The sequence below is a fragment of the Populus euphratica genome, unplaced genomic scaffold, assembly GCF_000495115.2.
Source record: "Populus euphratica unplaced genomic scaffold, PopEup_1.0 scaffold93.1, whole genome shotgun sequence".
NCBI classification, from domain to species: Eukaryota; Viridiplantae; Streptophyta; class Magnoliopsida; order Malpighiales; family Salicaceae; genus Populus; species Populus euphratica.
Window position 1 is genome coordinate 1548776 of NW_011499873.1, and position 19610 is coordinate 1568385.

At 35.3% G+C, this 19610-nt stretch overlaps 1 protein-coding gene across 3 annotated transcripts; it reads left to right on the plus strand.

Moving 5' to 3' along the window:
- Positions 1 to 2111: 2111 nt before the first annotated feature.
- On the plus strand, positions 2112 to 18376 carry LOC105127868 (uncharacterized). Of its 3 annotated transcripts, XM_011029326.1 has the most exons (20): positions 2112 to 3871; positions 6997 to 7082; positions 7262 to 7654; positions 7794 to 7877; positions 7979 to 8365; positions 10903 to 10954; positions 12458 to 12581; positions 12729 to 12835; positions 12954 to 13202; positions 13386 to 13633; positions 13767 to 13988; positions 14076 to 14291; positions 14392 to 14445; positions 14648 to 14713; positions 14818 to 14958; positions 15038 to 15091; positions 15800 to 15859; positions 17067 to 17205; positions 17245 to 17465; positions 17567 to 18376. In XM_011029326.1, exons 1-20 carry the CDS (start codon positions 2479 to 2481, stop codon positions 17732 to 17734), a joined length of 4464 nt encoding a protein of 1487 aa, XP_011027628.1. In that variant the 5' UTR covers positions 2112 to 2478; the 3' UTR covers positions 17735 to 18376. The 3 variants fall into 3 exon arrangements, with proteins under 3 accessions (XP_011027628.1, XP_011027627.1, XP_011027629.1); XM_011029325.1 differs by having other exon boundaries at positions 17067 to 17465; XM_011029327.1 differs by having other exon boundaries at positions 13809 to 13988; positions 17067 to 17465.
- Positions 18377 to 19610: the final 1234 nt, after the last annotated feature.

A 19610-nucleotide genomic window follows, 5' to 3' on the forward strand; every position in this document is an offset into this window, starting at 1 on the left:
TTAAATTGATCTGAATCAGTTCGAATTAAATTGTCAACTATTGTTAAATTGACTTGAATCAGTTCGAATTAAATTGTCAACTATACTATCCGGATTATGAGACCATCATAACCTTGTAAAAAAATACAAAATATTAAATCAAATTATCAATCAATACAGTATTAATTGATGAAATTTAAAACAAAATTCAACTGTAAAATGAATTAAATCAACTTAGATCAACCTGCTAAATATAAGATATAAAATTAAGATAACCCTGTAAAAAGTAAATTAAAAAATATAAAATTTAATTTTCAATCAACCCAATATTAAACGGTGAAATTAAAAAATAAATAAATTAAAAAAACATAATAAACCACTCGAGTCAACTGACAAAATTAGTGATTCAGATCATAAGACTATGATAACCTCATTGGATATAAACCAGAATAAATTATAAAGTTTAATTTTTAATTTAATCAGTATTAAAGAATGAAATTAAAAAAAACAACTAAAAACAACAAAAAACCCGAATGAACCAGTCTAACCTGCAAACCAAATCACAAGGCAGTGATAACCACAAAGAAAGCATATAAAAAAGTCTAGTTCATAATCAACCCAACAACGAATAATTAAATAAAAAAAATAATCGTGAGTGGATTGGAGTTAATTTATCACACCGGGATCAAAAGACTGAGATAAGTCTATAAAAAAATAATTCAAAAAAATATATAGAGTTCAATTCTCAATCAACCCATGCGGGATAATGAATTTAAAAAACTATTTGAAAATAAATAAAAAAATTGACCCAAGTTAATATGAGTAACTTGAAAAATTCATAATCTGTATTATGAAATGAGAATAACTTTATATTTTTTTTTTAAATATAAAATTTAATATTTAGTAAATTTAATATTGAATGATAAAATAAAAAACTAAAAAAAATTAAATACCAAGACAAAAATAAAAATAAAAAATAAAAATAAAAATAAAAATTTCCACAGTAAAAGGCCAAGCCTTAACTAATTGTAAATGTATATAATTTTGCTGCAGGATATTGTGATAATTTTTACTCAAGTTTTTGTGTTTCAAAAATATTTTTTTTTAAAAATTAATATTTTTAATTTAAATTAATATATTTTTAATATTTTATATTATTTCAAAGTGTTGATGTTAAAAATATTCTTTTAAAAAATAAAAAAATATTTTAAATTATTTTTAAATAAAAATATTTTAAAAAATAACTATAATTATACTTCCCACTGTAAAATAGAAAAAAAAAAAAGATTAAACACGGGCTATGATTCATAATTAACTTATTCAATAATTATATTAAAAAAAATTAGAAAACCAAAAAGCTTATTTCCTTCTCCAACATACCCAGGGTTTTATAAATTTTAAATCTCATGCATTATTTAGTTTATAAAAATCAATTTAACCCATAAAATTTTTAGATTATTTCAAGTTTAGCTCAAATCAAGTTTTAATTTGAAACGTTAACCCTCGTGATTTCAATTTTTTTGAACAAATTTGAACAGGATTCGTGAGTTAATAGAATTAAATATAAATACACAAAACAAACTTATAAAAAGCATAGAATCTCAAAAGTAATCAGTGAACCATGGATGTCAGATTGATATTGATATTAATAATTAATATTTCCATTTTTATGAGAGCAAGCAAGCAGATGCATCATGCATGAACTAACCTCAATTTAGAGTGTTTTTTATTGTTTTTGTATTTAATTTCTTTTCTGTGTTTTAAATTATTATTTTTAAATTATTATAGATCATTTTAATATATTAATATAAAATAAAAATTTTTAAAAATAAAAAAATATTTTAATATATTTTAAAATAAAAAAATATTTTTTTTTAAAATTAAAACCATAATACCAAAAACAAGCTTAATCCAATTTACCAAATTTCAAGAGATAAATGGAGGGAAACATTAAAAAAAAAAAAACGGACGAAAACAACCATAAACCAGGCATAAGTAAAATGTCACTGAGGCTATCAACACCGACATATAGAAAGATGTCACGTGTAAAATTCCTGCAGCCACACGAGTACCTCTTTATCGCGTCACTACATGGTATCATAACCCAATATAAAAATATCTAACCCCCCTCTCGCCTGCAAAATACTCGAATCTCTCTTTCTCCATCCTCTCATCGAAAGCGAAATCGAAAAAAAACAAAAAACCACTCGGAAATTAAACAACAAAACGGATCTCCAATATTACGAACCTGAGTAACTGAAACCCTAATAGCTGCGAAACTCTTTATCCTCTCGATCTCTAAAAGTCTTTACGCACGTGAAGGAACGAAACTAGGGTTAGGGTTAGGGTTAGGGCTAAGTTTCAGCTTAGAAAATTAGTTTTTTTTGGTCCGAGAGATTTGAATTAGACCTAGACTGGAATTGGGATCAGGGCTGGTTTTGTGATGGAATGCGACGGTTGTGAGGGTGATAGAAAAGGTTGTTGTTGCTATAGTCGGGAATGACCGGAGGCCGATGCCACCGGCGAAAGAAGATGATGGGTAGGGGTCCTGACGGAGGTTGCGGCGCTGATGAGAGGCCTTGCCGTCCAATTTCGAGGGTTCCGGCAGCCAATTCCCTCGCAAACGAACCTGAAGTACCTCAACCAACAGTAAAGAAACCGACTTCACTCGAAGTCGATTTCTTCTCCCAAGCTAATAAGGTCTTAAGTGTGCACTCGCCATTCGATGTCGCAGAGAACGCTTCTGGTTCTGGTGTTCCAAGTTTTCCAATCTTGTCTACTTTGCCTAGCCGGCTGGCTAGTTTGTTGAGGCAATCAGATGGCAGTAGAAAGAAACATAAAAGGTCTCATTCTGGCGTGGACAAGAAGTCTTCTTCACGGGTGAGTGACAGGTCTAAAGGAGGGAATATATGGGTCGAGACTGAAGAGTACTTTAGGGGATTGACATTGCCTGATATTGATGCTTTGTTTGAGCTATCTTCTTTTTTTAATTCTTTAGGTTATACTAAGTGTTTCTGTATTCCTTATATCGGAAATGAAAAAATAGAGAGACTTGAGGCTACTGCCACAAATGTGAAAACTGAGGAAAATCTGAATGGGAAGGCCGAAGGAAACAACACTAATGAACAAACTGACACAAGTGCCAATGTGGAGAATGCAAATGATAATGTGGAAATGGATTGTGTGGATGGAAATGGAAAAAGACTCATAGTGAAAGATGAGGGCAATCAAGAGGATGGGCAGTTTATGGAAATCGACAGTGTGGCTACTCAAAGCGATGGAGCTGAGTGTTTGACCCAGGAGGAAGCAAATGGTTGCTCTGTTTCTGATTTTTCTAGCAGTGTAGAATGGCTCTTAGGTTGTAGGAATAGGAATATATTGACTTCTGAAAGGCCTTCCATGAAGCGGAAACTTTTAGGCAGTGATGCAGGGTTGGAGAAGGTTTTGGTTGGTTGTCCTTGTGAAGGAAACTTGTCATTATGTGATTTTTGCTGCAAGGGTGAGACGGGTAATGTTTCAAACAGGTTGATTGTTTGCTCTTCTTGCAAGGTTGCCGTTCATCTTAAGTGTTATGGTGTGCAAGGGGATGTAAACAAGTTTTGGTTGTGTTCATGGTGCAAGCAGAAGAGTGATGACAACGATTTAGTCAAGCAGTCTTGTGTGCTTTGTCCAAAGGAGGGTGGAGCTTTGAAACCTGTTAATGTAGAAAATGGTGGGCCTGTTCTTGAGTTTGTGCACTTGTTTTGTTCCCAGTGGACGCCTGAGGTCTATATAGAGGACTTAACGAAGATGGAGCCAGTTATGAATGTGGGGGGAATTAAGGAGACCCGAAGAAAATTAGTGTGTAATGTATGCAAGGTGAAGTGTGGTACCTGTGTTCGGTGCAGTCATGGTATGTTTTGTTGCTTCCTTATTTTGTGCCATCATGCATTTATCATTTTTCTCTGGCACCCCGTGTTGGTGTCTATCACAACTGGAGCCTTTTTGGCAGTACAGCCAGTATCTAATGCAGCTTACAAGTCATATTGTGCGAATGCTTTTTGTCGCTCAATCTAAATTGTATCTGTCTTTTATTGAATTGAAGAATGAGGAAGATTGTTCTTTTTTTCATATTTCATAATTGATTTTTTTTCTCAAGGACTAGCTGCTTATGATTCATTTGCATCCCATTTTCTCCTAGTTTTTTCCCTTGGACCAATTCTTAGCATGGTGCTCTATATTTATTTCTTAAAAGGATGGACATAATCATAGTAATCAACACGAGATAATGTCTGTAGAACATTGAATGAATTCCTTTGTAATTTTATTGCCGAAGTTATGCTTGGAATGAACTGTGAAATTTAACCATGGTTGGGCAGTTGATTTTATGTCCACTGTAATAAAAATAGGTAATGATTATTGAACCACCTTCTTTTATCTGTGATAACACTGTTGATCTCCCTTGTATTCTTGAGCACTCACCAGGAGATGTCATTTTATTGCTCTTTTGTCAACTCAAGCTGATAGTGTTCATATTTGATAAGCTTATGGATATTATGATTTGCTAATGAATTGAATCATCTGCTGTCATGAATGTAAATTTCTGAATCTTTTGCATCTCTCCTTGGACAATGTGCAATCAGGTTGTTGATGCGTAACTTCATACACTGTTTAACTTCCTTACCTTTTATTTCTGGCTACTGTATCTGATATTTTAGTTTCTGGCTACTGTATTCATGGGGGGCTGGGAGGATTTGATGTATGATCACGTGGAATGGTGCAAAATGATCCATATAGCCAATCCAAACTAGTTTGGGATGAGGCCTGCCTGTTTTTGTTGCATATTCATGGGGGGTAGGAGGAGACGGGAGATGGGTTGGGGTGGAAACTATTTTTTTGTAGAAGGATGTAAAACATACCATTTGCAGTTCGGTATCTGAAATCTCTACATTCTCAGGACTGTAAGATTCCCAGGAAAGTAATTCACGCTTCTTGAAGCTGAATGTTTGCTCTTCATGGAGGATATATTGCAGGCGATTTGACATTCTGAAAAAAAAGCGATAAACAATATCTCTCACACTTGTGGAACTCTGACATTACCTGATACGAGCTCAATATTGCCTCAAATCTCAGAATATAGTCTCTCATCAATCTTTCTTTCCTGTACGCCAAACACCTAGCTGATTGCAGTTGCATTTCTGCTGGATGCTGGATCACATGTTACATTTTGGTCAATAAAAGAATTAATAAAAAAACTTCTATTAGGTGAATATCCCATTTCATTGTTGTAATTTATGCCATGACCAGCACAATCTGGAAGATTGCATAAATTTTGTTTAATTGTGAGTGAAGTCAATTAATCTAAATAAGTTTAGGATGTATTAGTTGTGTTCATATGTGATGAAGCACATGTTTGTATCCAATACAGTTCTTTTTGAAACTTTTGCAAAAACAAGGTCGAGGGCTTTGTCTAATGTCTAATACATTTGATAGACCTGTCACTGCATTTTGTGAACAGAGAATATGGTGATTGAGTGTAGCAAGGCATTGCTATGTAAAGTGTTTGGTGATGTGTTGAGCACTAGTTGATGTTTGATGATGTATGTAGCAGCACTAGTTGTGATGGGGCATATTTTGGTTTGCTGTTCTATTTTCTTGCCCTCACTGTTTGGATGGATGTCTGATAGCATTTGCTCTCAAGTGCTGAATCTTGTCTTTTTTGTACAAAACCATGTGTTTCATGAGCCTTCACAAAAGAATGCCTGCTTGGATCTTGCCATGGTTTCTGGCTGGTGTTATTGCTATTTTACGCCCCGATTTAGATTCTGTGTTGGCTCTATCCAGCAAAAACATTTTAGGGCTGTTCTTTGTTCTGTTTCTACTCAAGTTAATTGTCCAGAGTCCTTTCACTGTTTTCATTTTTTCCTGTCAAGATGATAACTACTAATATTGTCATGCTCTAATTGTGCTAGTCTTGGACGCTGCTCGCTCTTTCTTTGGCAGTTTTTAGCTTGAGAGTTTACCTAAAAAATTATTGGTTATGATGGCCAATACTGCATTGTTAAGATATGCTGGGTATCTCATCGTATCATCTTCCTTAACTCATTTTAACAGCCTCATTCCTGTTTATTCCTTGCGATATTTTATTCTCAAATCTTGTTTTTTTAAAGCATTTGGGCATTAGTTAAAGTGTTAGCTAGATTTGGCTCTTTCGTGAATCAGAAAGGGCACTGCTACTTTCTGTTCTTCCACTCTGTTAGTTTCCAACAGCCCTTTTAGCAATGCTCCTTATCTCTCCCCTCTATATGTGAGCTTACATGTAAATGGACTTGTGCTTTTGTCTGAGCTGCATTATTCTTAATATCTGAGTGATAGGATCTGTGATTATTGGTGCTTTGCTGCTAGAAATGAGGCTAGTCTTGCATGAGAACCTGGTTCACAATGGAGACAACAAATTGTTTACTGCAGCGGTTTACTGACCTGTATTGGTAATATACTTAATGTTGTTGTGTTTTTGTTTGTTGGTAAATTTGCCAGTGTCATGTATTCATCCTGGAAGGATGAGTTTGCCTGACTTTGAGAAGGATGAGAAGTCTTTATTATGGTGTGAAGTTGAAAGCTGAAGGGAATCAATTTTGTGAGGATTTGCTTTAATAATTGCTGTCAGCTAGGCATTTTTGATTGCTGAGGCTTGCTTGCTGTGGGATTTTTGAGATCACTAACATGCATACTTGCTTTTGATTTTTTGAGGTCACTTAATATATACTTGCGCGGTCATTTCCTCCAATTTTCTCTTGTAATTATTTTGCTACTCTCTTTAATGAGCCAATATTATATCCTCAATTTTTAAGTCTCTAATTTGTCAGTTCTTGTACCGATAGCTGCATTGCAGCTTTTCTTGTTTCCTTAGCCATTCTTGAAATGCTTTGATTAACATATAATGTTACCTTAGCACTCTTACCTCCTGTATCCTTTGGTTTAAAAATGTGAGTAGCTCCACATAGTAATGCCTTTCTGTTGTTCATGTGGTTTAATCAGGAACTTGCAGAACTTCTTTCCATCCTATATGTGCTAGGGAAGCAAGACACAGGATGGAGGTCTGGGGAAAATATGGTTCCGATAACGTAAGCCTCTTTCTTTCTTCATCATGCAGAAGTTATAATTGCTCACTATTTTTACTAATGTTAGCACTACTACGGCTGCCTCCACCATAACCACCAGTGCTAGAAAGACGTTGTCGACTTAATGCTGTGATTTCTTGCCAGGCATGTTCTCTAAAATTCCTTACTGTATGTATCAACAGGTTGAATTACGAGCTTTTTGCTCAAAGCACAGTGAACTCCCTGATGATAAGGATAGCCATCAATTAGGAGAGGCTTTTGTGGCTGCCAGCCACAACTGCTCTGTTGCTAGCCATGATCCATCAGAGTTGCAAATGGACAAACAACACAAGTTCAATAGTGGCCAAAATGGAGATAAACTTGCAGTCCACATAGAAACTTCTGATACTAATTCTGGTAATCCTGGTAATGGTGAATCATGGGAAATAGAATTGCATGATTCGAAATCAGATGCCGTACCTTTGTCAAAATCTGGGGATGTGGACCAACTCATTGATACAGGGATATTTGAGAGAGGTGGCTATGGGGATGCTAGCCCTTCTGACTTCCAAAATCTTTTGCTTATTTTGAAGAAGGTACTGAAAAAACATACGTGCTCATGCACTTGCTTGGGTTCTGACTTTTGATGAGCACAAGTATTGCTACCTGTATGGCTATATTATATCTCTTTGGTTTTTTCCCTCACATTCCTCCGGGGAAATTTGAATTGTGCAGTTAATCGATCAAGGAAAAGTCAATGCAGAAGAATTGACAACGGAAATTGGCGTCTCACCTGATTCTTTAATTCCAACACTGGCTGTAATGCTTCTGATCGAGTTTTACTTTCTGTTCATTTTTAGAAAGATGTTTTTATCCACTGACTGTTGCTGTTCGTTTGCTTCTTGACCTTTTCCCCGCAGGAAGTTAATTTGGTCCCTGACTTTCAGGCCAAATTAGTCAGGTGGTTTCAAAATCATGTTCACTTGGCTAGTCGACATAAAAATTTGAAAGTTCAACTAAAACCCACAATTTTTCCAATGGCTGAGATTGGAACAGCAGATCATTCAGATGGTATAACTGTATCAGAGAGTGATATTACAGATGCTGTTGCTGTTAAGTCAGTTCCCCCACGGAGAAGAACCAAAAGTAACATTAGGATTTCGAGGGACAACAGTGTAATTTGCTCACCTGAGGAAATTTTGAGTGCCAACGGTATCATAATGAATGGGATTAAAGCTGTTGATCAACTGGGAAGTGAAGAACCAGAAAATTCTAGGGAAGTATCCATCCCTAATGTGGCTGAAAAGGTAGTCCTATCACACTGTAATTATTTGCCTCGAAAACTGTTTAGGAGGAAGTTAAATGGTTTGCCAATTTTGTGCTACCATATGAAGATGTTAATTTCATTGTGATGAGGAGCTAATTTTGAATTTTGAATTTCTTTTTTATGCTTGCTTATATTTCCATTAGAAGATGGATGAGTGATTTTTATTAGTATTTGCAACTTGTCTAAGCGTTGTAGTTTACCATTTCCATAAGCTGAGCTGTGGGTGCCTGTTGCAAGTGTTCCTATATTTGGAAGCCTTTTCATTTTCTGCATATCATCTAGTTCAACCTTTTCATATGTACTATTCTTTGGTCCTGAAGTTTCCCCATAAATATTCCACATCTGTAGTGCTATTGTTCTCCTGTTCACCTAATTTACCTTTGTATCAAATGATAAAAGCATGGCAAAAATCTTCGATCTGGCAGTTGTGTATGCAAATGAGGTGAAGATGTCAAGGAGCTCTTTTTTCTTTGTGTTTTGATTTTCCACCAGTTTTTCTTTTTATGGTAACTTGTTCTTGATGTTATGCCATCCTTTCTCAAACCATGCTGACTATATTTTTTGTTCGTGGATATAGTACTAATGATAATTTACAAAAAAAAGATGATATGACTGCTCATGTGTTTTTTTCCTTTGCTTAAATGAAAATTCTCCTTGTGATTACGAAATTGATTTTGAAGGAAAAAGAATACTATGGCAGCATTTGTTTCTTGTAATTTTTTTTTCCTAGTCAACAGAATAGATCCTAATTTTAACATCATGTGTTATAAACGTTGTATTTGTAGGTAGGTATAAAGAATAGAATTTATTATGTCTCTGAAAAGTTGGTTTCTTCAAATTCTTTTTTGCCTGTTATTTTCTTTCTTAAGAAACCTGTCCTCCATCCTCCTGAAACCTTCTTGTCTACTTGCACTACTCTAATGCTCTTGAGAAGAGCTTTGCAGTGTGTTTGCCTTTCACCTCACACTTTCTTAAGTTCTTTCTAAGTTACTTATTTTTTGTTTATTCAAAACGGAAGTTGATCTAGAACACTTTTATATAGAAAATGATTTTTTGTTGTTGAAAAAGTAGGGAGGATTTACAGAGATGGTGGATGAGAATTTCCCCAAAGCAGAAAGAGAAAATCTGAAACATAAAAATTCTAAGATAAAATACTAAAGCTCTCCAGTCTCTCTGCAGCATCCTTAGGAAACACATCCAAAATATCTGAGGCTAAGTGATTGGGAACAAAATTAACTTTCCATATGGCCCTTGCTGCAACCTGTGTGCTCAAGCTTTTTCCTGTTGTGGAAGGCAGAATGCATAAGCTATCACATATCAGCACTAGCCCTCCCAAATTTCATATGCCTAAATGTATAGTATTTGTAATTATATTTTCATTGCTTGTAATTGTTGAATGTATGAATTGACTGATTATAGTTTCCATCAGTGTCTAGTTAAATTTTTTCTCCTATTAATAGGGTATGCTTGTGTACCATTGGAAAACTGATGACAGAGACACCTGCTATTTATGTTGTTCATTTCTGTAAATGTTAGGTTTTCTGTCCGTCATTTGTCAGTTTAAGACATGGGTTTTAGGTACTGAAGCTATTCCTTTACTGCTGATAGTGTATGCTTCTATTTTCATGTCCTAGTTGTTGATTGCTTGGCAATTTGTTCCACTTGTTTTCCTAGACTGCATATATTCTTGTCTATTTATTGACTTGGCCCAAATTGTTCAACTATCATTTGTTAGCCAAAGGAAGTTGTGACCTGTGCATATGTTGTCTGGATTTCCTGAAGCATGCGTATAACCTTATTTGCTAGTTATAGATGATATTCACTCTTCTGAACTGCGTAGGACTGATGAATGCTTTGTCACACTACAAGTGGACCAGCTAAAAGGAAGTTTTGCCAACCTATGCATGATATGCAAATGGAAAAGGAGAGAATAAGAATTGATAATTTAAATGATGAATTATTTTAGCATCATAACATGCATAAAAAGCTTGTTTTTTCCATAAAAAAAGAAGAAGCATGCAGCAATTGAAGTGTTCAACACTGTATCATCTTGAGAGAAGTTTGGGTAGTGGAATCCTTACCAAGAACCATCATGTTGTTTTTTAGACATTTCCTGGTTTCTCATTTGAGGTTCATAGGACATAGAGTTGATGCATTTTTCAGAAGGTTTCATATTGATTTTGATAAGAGTTAACAGTGAGGTGTATTTTATGTTGGACTGGGAGAGACTGATTATGATATAATTTATTATTTTTCTTTTTTTTATCACGTATTAGCTTTAAGATGCAATCTTGGTAGGAGTGAAACGAAGTAGCTTGTGGTTGTATCTTACTGTAGTGGAAGTTACCACCATTTGCAATTTGTACCGAGATTCAATGTGCCTGCCAATGTGTTCTGTTCTGTCCTTTTGCTTTTAGGTTCTACTCACCATTTGGTGGTTTTGATTGCATATATAGAGATATATCCTTTCTGCTTGCCTTTTTTCTTTAATTTAGATATTTTGTTTTATTGATGCAGATCCCTGATGTGTTTCAAGACTCTTCGGTTTTGCATTTGCCTAAAAGTGAAGGTATGCTTTTCAGAATAATCCTTCTGTATTTGGTGTTTCCAATGAACGCCCTTTCTATTGGATAAGGTTGCCATATCTTGGTAATTAGTCTTGTTTGGACTAATTCTATTCATGTGTCGTTTTCTACTTTTCTTTACTTGAGAAGCCAGTTAATTTTTTTTTTCCTGAATAATTTCCTGTAAATCAGTTGATTTGTAGAGAGTTCCACTTTCCAAACCTTCTCTTTACCTTTCTCGACAATGATAAGGTATAGTCTTAACATTATAGCAAACCTGCTGCTGATGAATTAGGAAAGCCTCCTCTTGGCTGTTGGATGTTTCATATGCAGATTGTTGTTCTCTGTAAGCCCCAACTGTGTTAGTGGATTTATTTCATGGGGATGTTAAATCATCTTGAGTGAGAATAGAAGAATATCCCTGGTGAAGAGGGGAGTGGTCTAACTAATTTGCAACTATTGCCTCCAAAACCTCCACCTTTCACAAGAAGCTTCGAGAGGAACTGGAAAAAGAAATGGAGGATATAATTAAGCTTGAATGTTACAGATAGGATGAGTGTGTGGACAGTCCAGGATGTAATTAACTTTTATGATAAGATTGTGTGTTTTCCCAACTCATGAAGCTGGTGAACATAAGAGCCATGGTACATCTTCGAAAAAATCAGAAATCTTCTTTTGAGGAAAAGCATCAAGCATATAGATCAGGCAAAAATATATGTAAAAAGACGGTGATTTTGGAGTGATAGTTAACACCATCTTAGTTATGGACCCACTTTCACATGGAAATTTCTCATGCAAGACCTTATCCTTTCTTACTGAGTTTCGGGTGGGTACCAATTCAAGAAGGAAATCTTATGTATGCACATACTTTAAGGTTTGGTTGGGGAAGGTTGCGTAAGTTAATGGAAAATGTGTGACACTCTTTTTTTTGGTGGGTTGGAGAGGGGGTGGGGTGGTATTTTTAGAGTCTTTAAGTAACAATCATGCGGGGATTGCATTTCTGTTTTTTCACCCTCAAGGGAGTATGATAGTGAGGGAATAATGAGTCTTGCAGTCCTTTATCTGGAGGGTTTGGAGTCCTTCTTTTTATTCTAGAAGGATGACAAGTATGCATCTTATATTGAGGAAGTGGAAATTTGATTCTCCTCTACCCTTTTCCCTCGTTCATGGCTGACAATATGCATCTCATATTTTATGATTGAGTTTGCTTGCCTGCTGGCATATCTAGAAATTTTCATTTTATTACAGTACTCAAGTATCGTATGATCTTAAGTGTTACTTGATATCATTGCATGATATTAAAAGCCATAGCTTAACCTTGTGATGTCCGGTGATGTTGCCACAAAAAAAAAAGCAAAAGAAAAGAAAATAGAAGGCCGTAAATGTGTGTATTTTCAGATTGTCCCTTCTTTCTGAAAGTAATAATGATCATCTCAAGGTTTATAATCCTTTAACCTTCTATATGCTCTGATATGTCTGTTGCTAAGAAAGTTCAGATAATGTCTCAGATGGAAGCCTTTCTGTAAAAATTGAACAAGTGCATGCTGCTATTCCAGACAAGAGTAATTCAATTAACACAGATGGGGCAGTTTCTGTTTTTTCAGATGTTAACTTTGTCATCCCTAATCTCATGTAAGATTTGCGAAAGCTCTTTAATGTAGAATTTTGTGTTGCTTGATACTTTTTGGATGCTCCAAAAAGCTTCTATTTTCAGTACTGGACACTGATTTAACAATATCTGATGAGATCTTATGCAAAATTTTATATTATTTGCTACAGAGAGCCAGAAGCGTATTCTAATTCTTATGTCCATCCATATATACATGAGAAGCTGTCACAGATACAAAGTGGAATGCTTTTGCAGAAAGGAATTTCTGAACTTGAAGGTAGAAATTGCACTGACATGAAAACTTGGTTGTCCAGGATTTTCTTCTTTTTATTGCTTATAATTGCAAGTTTTTTTCTTTTTTATATATTGTATTATGTGTGAACCACACTGGACAGGTTCAAAAGACGGAGAGATCTCTCGTTTGGAGGCCTCATCCAATGCCAGTGTCTGTTGTAATCATCGGAATAAACACTCCAAGTGCAATGACTTGATCTGTAGTTCCAGTGAAGTAAATCAAGAGCAGCTAGCTAAAGCTAAGAAACTGGGAATTCTCAAACTATCTCCGGTGGACGAAGTGGAAGGAGAAATTATCTATTTTCAGAATAGGTTACTTGGCAATGCTGTTGCAAGGAAGCACTTTACTGGTCCTTTCCTTTTTCCTTTTATCTTTTGTTTTTTCGGATATGCTGGTTCTCTTTTATTTACCCCCCTTTCCCAAGTCTTGCATTATTCTAATACTCCATCCAAATTTAGTTTTAATTGAAAAAAGTAGCTTTAAATCAATATAAATCTGCATGACTTTTTTTTCTGGTGAATTGTGCTTGCAGATAATTTAATATCTAAGGTTGCTAGGCATCTACCCCAGGAGATAGATGCATCTAGGGGGCAAAGGTGGGATGAAGTACTTGTTAACCGGTATCTTTGTGACGTTAGAGAAGCAAAGAAGCAGGGCAGGAAAGAAAGAAGGCATAAAGAAGCCCAGGCTGTTCTGGCTGCAGCAACTGCTGCTGCAGCAGCTTCTTCTCGGACTTCATCATTTAGGAAAGATGCCTTGGATGAATCTGCTCACCAGGAGGTGTTTTTTTTTTCCCTTTCCCTTCTGTATTTTTTCTCCTTTTCACTTCTGTATTTTTTTTTCCTTGCCTTCTAGAGAAAACTTGCAGTTATTTAATGCAGTTAACCATCTTGTCACTCTTACCTGGTTCCAGAAATATAATACTTCTAATGGGAGGGCTGGCATTTCTTCTCAGTTGATGCCACGTCCAAAAGAAATGCTTTCAAGGGTGGCCGTTCCAAGGATTTCATCAGAGAAGTACACTGATTTTGTTCAGTCAATTTCAGATTTTTCTAAAGATCACCCTGGACCATGTGATATATGCAGACGATTTGAGACAATACTGAACCCTATTTTAGTCTGCTCTGGCTGCAAGGTTTTCTCGAATGGACCTTGGTATTTCCTCTTAGCAGCGCACTATCTGCTTGCTTCTTGTTGTTGACAAAAGCTCTTCTGCCAACAGGTTGCAGTTCACTTGGATTGCTATCGTTGTGTGAAGGAATCTACTGGTCCATGGCATTGTGAATTATGTGAAGAATCATTGTCATCTAGATGCTCAGGAGCTCCTATCAATTTTTGGGACAGGGCAAATGGTGTTGAATGTGGTTTATGTGGTGGTATTAAAGGTGCTTTCAGGAAATCTACTGATGGTAGATGGGTTCATGCCTTTTGTGCAGAGGTTGACTTTTTGCTTTTCCCCTTCAATGGCTTGATTCAGGATTTTCTTTCTTATCTTCTTTGAAGCACATATTATAATTATTTCCTATTTTTTCTTGTAGTGGGTCTTTGAACCAACATTCAGAAGGGGACAAGTAAATCCTGTTGAAGGAATGGTATGTGCATGTTTTAGGTGCCCATATTGTAAAAAAAATTGTCCATTGACTCACTAAGGTTTTTGAACGCAAGTATATGTGAAGATCTCTTTGGTTGGAATATAACATGCAGAATTTAACCTGTTATTTCCTACCTTGCATGTTTATGACCATTGTAATTTTTCTTATTTCACATTTACTCCTATCTGCATTGACATTACAGGAAAAGATTGCCAAGGAGATTAACATTTGTTGTGTCTGCTTCCGTAGACATGGTGTCTGCGTAAAAGTGAGTTCCAGCTTTGATTGTTCCAGAACTTTTGTTTTTCTATAGCATCAATTCATATGTAATGAATTTTGATGGTTTAATCAACTGCAATATAAAATGTGCAGTGTAGTGCTGGTCAGTGTCAGGCCACATTTCATCCCACCTGTGCTAGGAGTGCAGGTTTTTACATGAATGTTAAGACTCTTAATGGCAAGATGCAGCACATGGCATATTGTGAAAAGCATAGCTTGGAGCAGAAGGCAAAGGTCCGTTCTTGTTGTCTGTACATAAAATGTCTTTCGACTTCTTGTCATTTTATAATTTTGCAGCAATTGATTTATGTAGGCTGAAACTCATAAACATGGAGAAGAAGAGATAAAGAGCATGAGGCAAGTCAGGGTAAGAATGCTTTCGGATTAATCATGTTATTTTCTGGATAATAATGCTTCCTCGGTTCTATTGTTTCTTGTTCTGAGATTGGTTCAACTATTTATATTAATGACTTTTGTATGTTACAGTGATTACATGTTTACTATGCTGGTCTGCTTCTTTGGAATTCATGTACTATTTTGAATTTGAAAAATTTAATAGAAAAATGTTTTTTTCTGTGAACTTCGAGTTCCTCAGACATTGTGTACATGTCTATCCTCCAGGCATACACTGAACAAGTGTCCTAATGTAAGCTAAAATCATAACTTTTCTTCTGTAGTAATCGCAAGGCATATGACAACTCTCACTTGTTATTATAACATTTAATTCTGGTCATGTCATTATTATGATAAATTTATTTTTGTGGTCAAGGTCTTATTTTCTATGAAAGCTCTGGTAGCTTAATTATTTTTCTTGGTATTATAAATCTGTTGCAACTGGTTCATGAGGTTGATTTAAATATTGGCCTGCCTTTGCGTCTTTGCAATCTGGTGTAACATTAAGCAATTTCTCCTGGTGTCTTGTGCATTGATGGAATTATCTTATGTTTACTGGAAGTTCTTTGCTAATGCTTCTTTGTTTCTTATGTTTGCAACTTCATGAGGGTCAAGATTTAATCATATCTTTGGGGGTAGGAGAATTACAGTGATCTAATTAACTTTCTAAATTCTCCTGTAGGGTCAATTGGAGAGATTACGTCTTCTTTGTGAGAGAATTGTTAGACGTGAAAAAATAAAGGTAACTTTCTTGGAACCAGAAAAGTGCTCTTTACTTTTTTATGCAGTATTATGCAGCCAAGTCAACCAAGAAAAATGTTCCTTTTAATTCCCTGTGCTTCACTTTTTTATTTTCTAAGTTTTTCACTTGAACTTTCTCCTGTATCCTTGTTGAGGGCAGTATTTCTTCCTTAAGGTGGATTTTTCCCCATTCTTGATATATACATGTTGAACCAAGCAAAATATGCTAAACTCTATTGTTTTTATTGTTTGGAGCAAGGTTTTTAAACTATTTTTTGACACGACATGGAAAATATAATGTAAACTCGGATAGTAAAATCAGATCATAAAATCGTAAGTAAATATTTTTAACTAATTATATAGATAATTTTAGCCAAGTAGTAAATAACAACATAACACAATTAAGGCTAAAATAAAATAAACAATACAAAAGTTGAAGCACCAAATAAAAATTCATACACAGTTTAACTTAAAAATACCATCCATAATATAATTATGTCCATAGAATTTCATCAACTAACAATCAACATGCTAGTGTGTCGTGTAAATTAAAACTAACATTATTGCCTTTGTTTTCCTCATTTTTTTAAGACATTCATCAAAATCATTCCTAATACAAATGAAAAATTCTTGTGTACCATGAAAAGGAAAGGTAAAGAAAGAGTAATGATCAATGGGTGAGAAGCCACTCATTTTTGCAGAGAATGACTTTGTAAAAAGAAATAAAATCAGGTGGGGACGTTTGAAATTCCCAAGCTTTACATTCAATAAAACTAGCTTCCTCGAAACTTTAATCAATAATACTTTAGCAGCATTCACAACGACCCATAATCACATATTATCATATGAAAACTTGTGTCATGTGTACTATTAATAGTATTTATAATTCCTTGAACTCGTAAAATCGGAAGTGAACTTGTGATTTTGCATGATTTTGACCGAGTTTATCGATTATACTCGAGCCGTGTTTGATTTTGCTGGTTCTCGAGTTTTTAGTTAAATTTTGCAGGGTATATATATGTGAATTGTAAAATCATGGCAACTCATGATTTTGACAATCTTGGTTTGGAGCAACACTCCCTGATACATTCATTTAGTTTAAGTTCGTTGCTGTTTTCGAACTTACAACTTCGATTTAAGTGGACCATTCTCTGAAGATCTATTTTTGTTGCAGTGCTTTTTACATGGATTTTTTTTTTTTTTTGCAGCGGGAGTTGGTTTTATGCTCCCACAGCATACTTGCTTGCAAGCGAGACCAAGTTGCTCGTTCAGTACTTGTTCGGAGCCCCCCTTTCCCTACAGATGTCAGTTCAGAATCAGCTACAACATCCCTTATTGGGAACACAGATGGGTACAAGTCATGCAGCAATGCTGTCCAAAGATCAGATGATGTTACAGTAGACAGCACCATTTCTGACAAGCACCGAGTTAAGGTTGCTTTGACCATGGACACTGACCAAAAGACCGATGACAGCTCCACATCTCAAAACCTTTTTACTCCAAAACCTTCAGAGAGGATGCCTTTTGCTGGGAAGCAAATACCTCAAAGACCTTCCTCTACATCACATAATCTTTTGGATGAAGGAGAATGGAGCTCAAAATCAAAGGTATGTAATCGTTCTGCATCAATGACTGTTTTTGTTTTGCTAGAATTCCTGTGTTAGCGATAAAAGTTCTGACAGATTCTCATTGCCATGTCAACTAACAGCATTATGAGACTTTTGAGAAAGAGCTTGTAATGACTTCAGATGAAGCATCGATGAAGAACCAGAAGTTACCTAAAGGATATTTTTATATTCCTGTCGATTGCCTTCCAAAGGAGAAGCAGAACAATCAGAATGCATGTTCTGGTGAGCGCTTGGAACATATTGGTTAGATGAAAGCAATTTCTGGATTTGTGATTTGCCCACTGGAAATCAACAGCTGTCTATTGTGGACAAGTACTTTCTTCCCGGAGCGACCAGATTTACCTGATTTATGAAGGGGAGACTGGCAGAATGATGCCGAGATTGGGTTCTAGACCGTGTGTAAGCTTGTCTGGATGTGTAATGTTCTGGACAAAGTGGGGGGGTTGGGGGATGTTTTGGCATCATCGTTGTATATTCATCATGAGTAACTGTACAGTGGGGGAGGCTGTATTCCGTTAGATGTAATCCCAAGCGGCTCAGATTTCATTATGTTGATGCCTGTCCCTCTTGGCTGGGAAGCAACGCTTCTTGTATCGTGTCCAAGGAATGAGGAGTTGCCTGCAGAGTTTACGCCGTCAAGTCAATGTAAATATTCTCAGCGTCATTTCTCAAAAGAAATTTCACTCTAGTAGTTTGATGGAGCGTTCAAGTTATCCTCCCATTATGACCTCACCATCTGTTTTTATGTCTAGCGCGTTACGATCAGGTGTAGTTCGGGTTCTTTAGCTGGAAGCTTCGTTCCATTGTTAACATGGCATCTGCTTGGTGCCAGGTCTTGTTAATCCAGCTATGTATTATTTAATTAAGGAAATGCCCTTTTCATCCCTTTCCTTCTTTTCCCTTGTATTTCTTGTTATACTGCCTGATATGCATGTGAAGTGAAATTTAAGTTCATCGAAATGGAAGAGACGCCATTCTGCAAGGGTAAAAAAATGTTTGTGTGGTGGGTTTTTTGGCCTAAAAGAAAGACGTTTTCAAGATTACCATAAAAAATCTTTAAAGGTAAATTGGCTGTAGGACTTGCAGTTTGAAACTTGGGGTTGATTCTGGATTTAAGGAGTTAGTCTGGGTTAATTAATTTATTTTTTATTTTTATTTGGAAAAATTATCTTGAGTTATCCTGTTTTACACTGTCTTAATTGATTCTTAATTTACAGAAAACATGTTGATTTTTGTATGTGAAATGGTGTAAAAAAATCAACAAAAAATCTCTAGTGCAAAAAACTTATTATTTACAGGCTTGCCTGGTGAAAAAATCGCTGGTGTATTTTTTTTAAAAAATAATAGCTGATGTACAATCTTATATATAATCCAATCAAAACACACTATTTTTCTTTCATCAAAACCTGCAGATGTTTTCATATCGAAACACCCATTTAAGCTCATCGAAACACCAATCTTCTCATAAAAATAAAGAACATCCTCTCCTCATCAAAACAACACCCCTTCTTCTCACTAACCATTTGTTCTTATTATTAAAAAATCTCCTTAAATTCACAAATTCAAAACATGAATTCATCTATATAAAACACTAATAACATCAAAGGTGGATTGAAGTTTAAGAACCGAAAGTATATAAAATGTAGGGAAAAGACAGTTGATAGGATTTTAGAGATTGAAGCTAACAAGAATAAGTTATTCTACAGATCTGATGATAGGTCTTATAACAATATATTCATTGACTAGTGTAAATCTATAAATGAAATTGAAATAACTACGAGATGGTCTATATGTGAAAATGATATTGAGCTTATACTAGATGAAATGAAAAGAATGAAAGATGAATTATGTTGGGTTTTGAATAACAATCATATCATAGAGGTTAACAATGCAAGTATGAAGCTGATGGTGATAGCTAATTTTGTAACTATTATAATGTTCATGTCAAATAGTAAGGCATGAAATAAATTCATATTTAAATATTGCATTAACATCGAGGCAATACTAACATTAACATTAACAACAATTCAGTGACTTGCACCCTCCAGTTCCATAACCAGCACCATCACAAAAAATAAGCGAGGGAGAAGAAAGGAGTAAAAACACCAGTTAAACATCCATGTA

Coding starts and splice junctions, on each gene's coding strand:
- LOC105127868 (XM_011029325.1), top strand. CDS start 2,479: ATGACCGGAGGCCGATGCCACCGGCGAAAGAAGATGATGGGTAGGGGT. Junction 12,582..12,728: donor TTTGTCATCCCTAATCTCAT/GTAAGATTTGCG, acceptor TATTTGCTACAG/AGAGCCAGAAGCGTATTCTA. Junction 13,203..13,385: donor TGCAAGGAAGCACTTTACTG/GTCCTTTCCTTT, acceptor TTGTGCTTGCAG/ATAATTTAATATCTAAGGTT.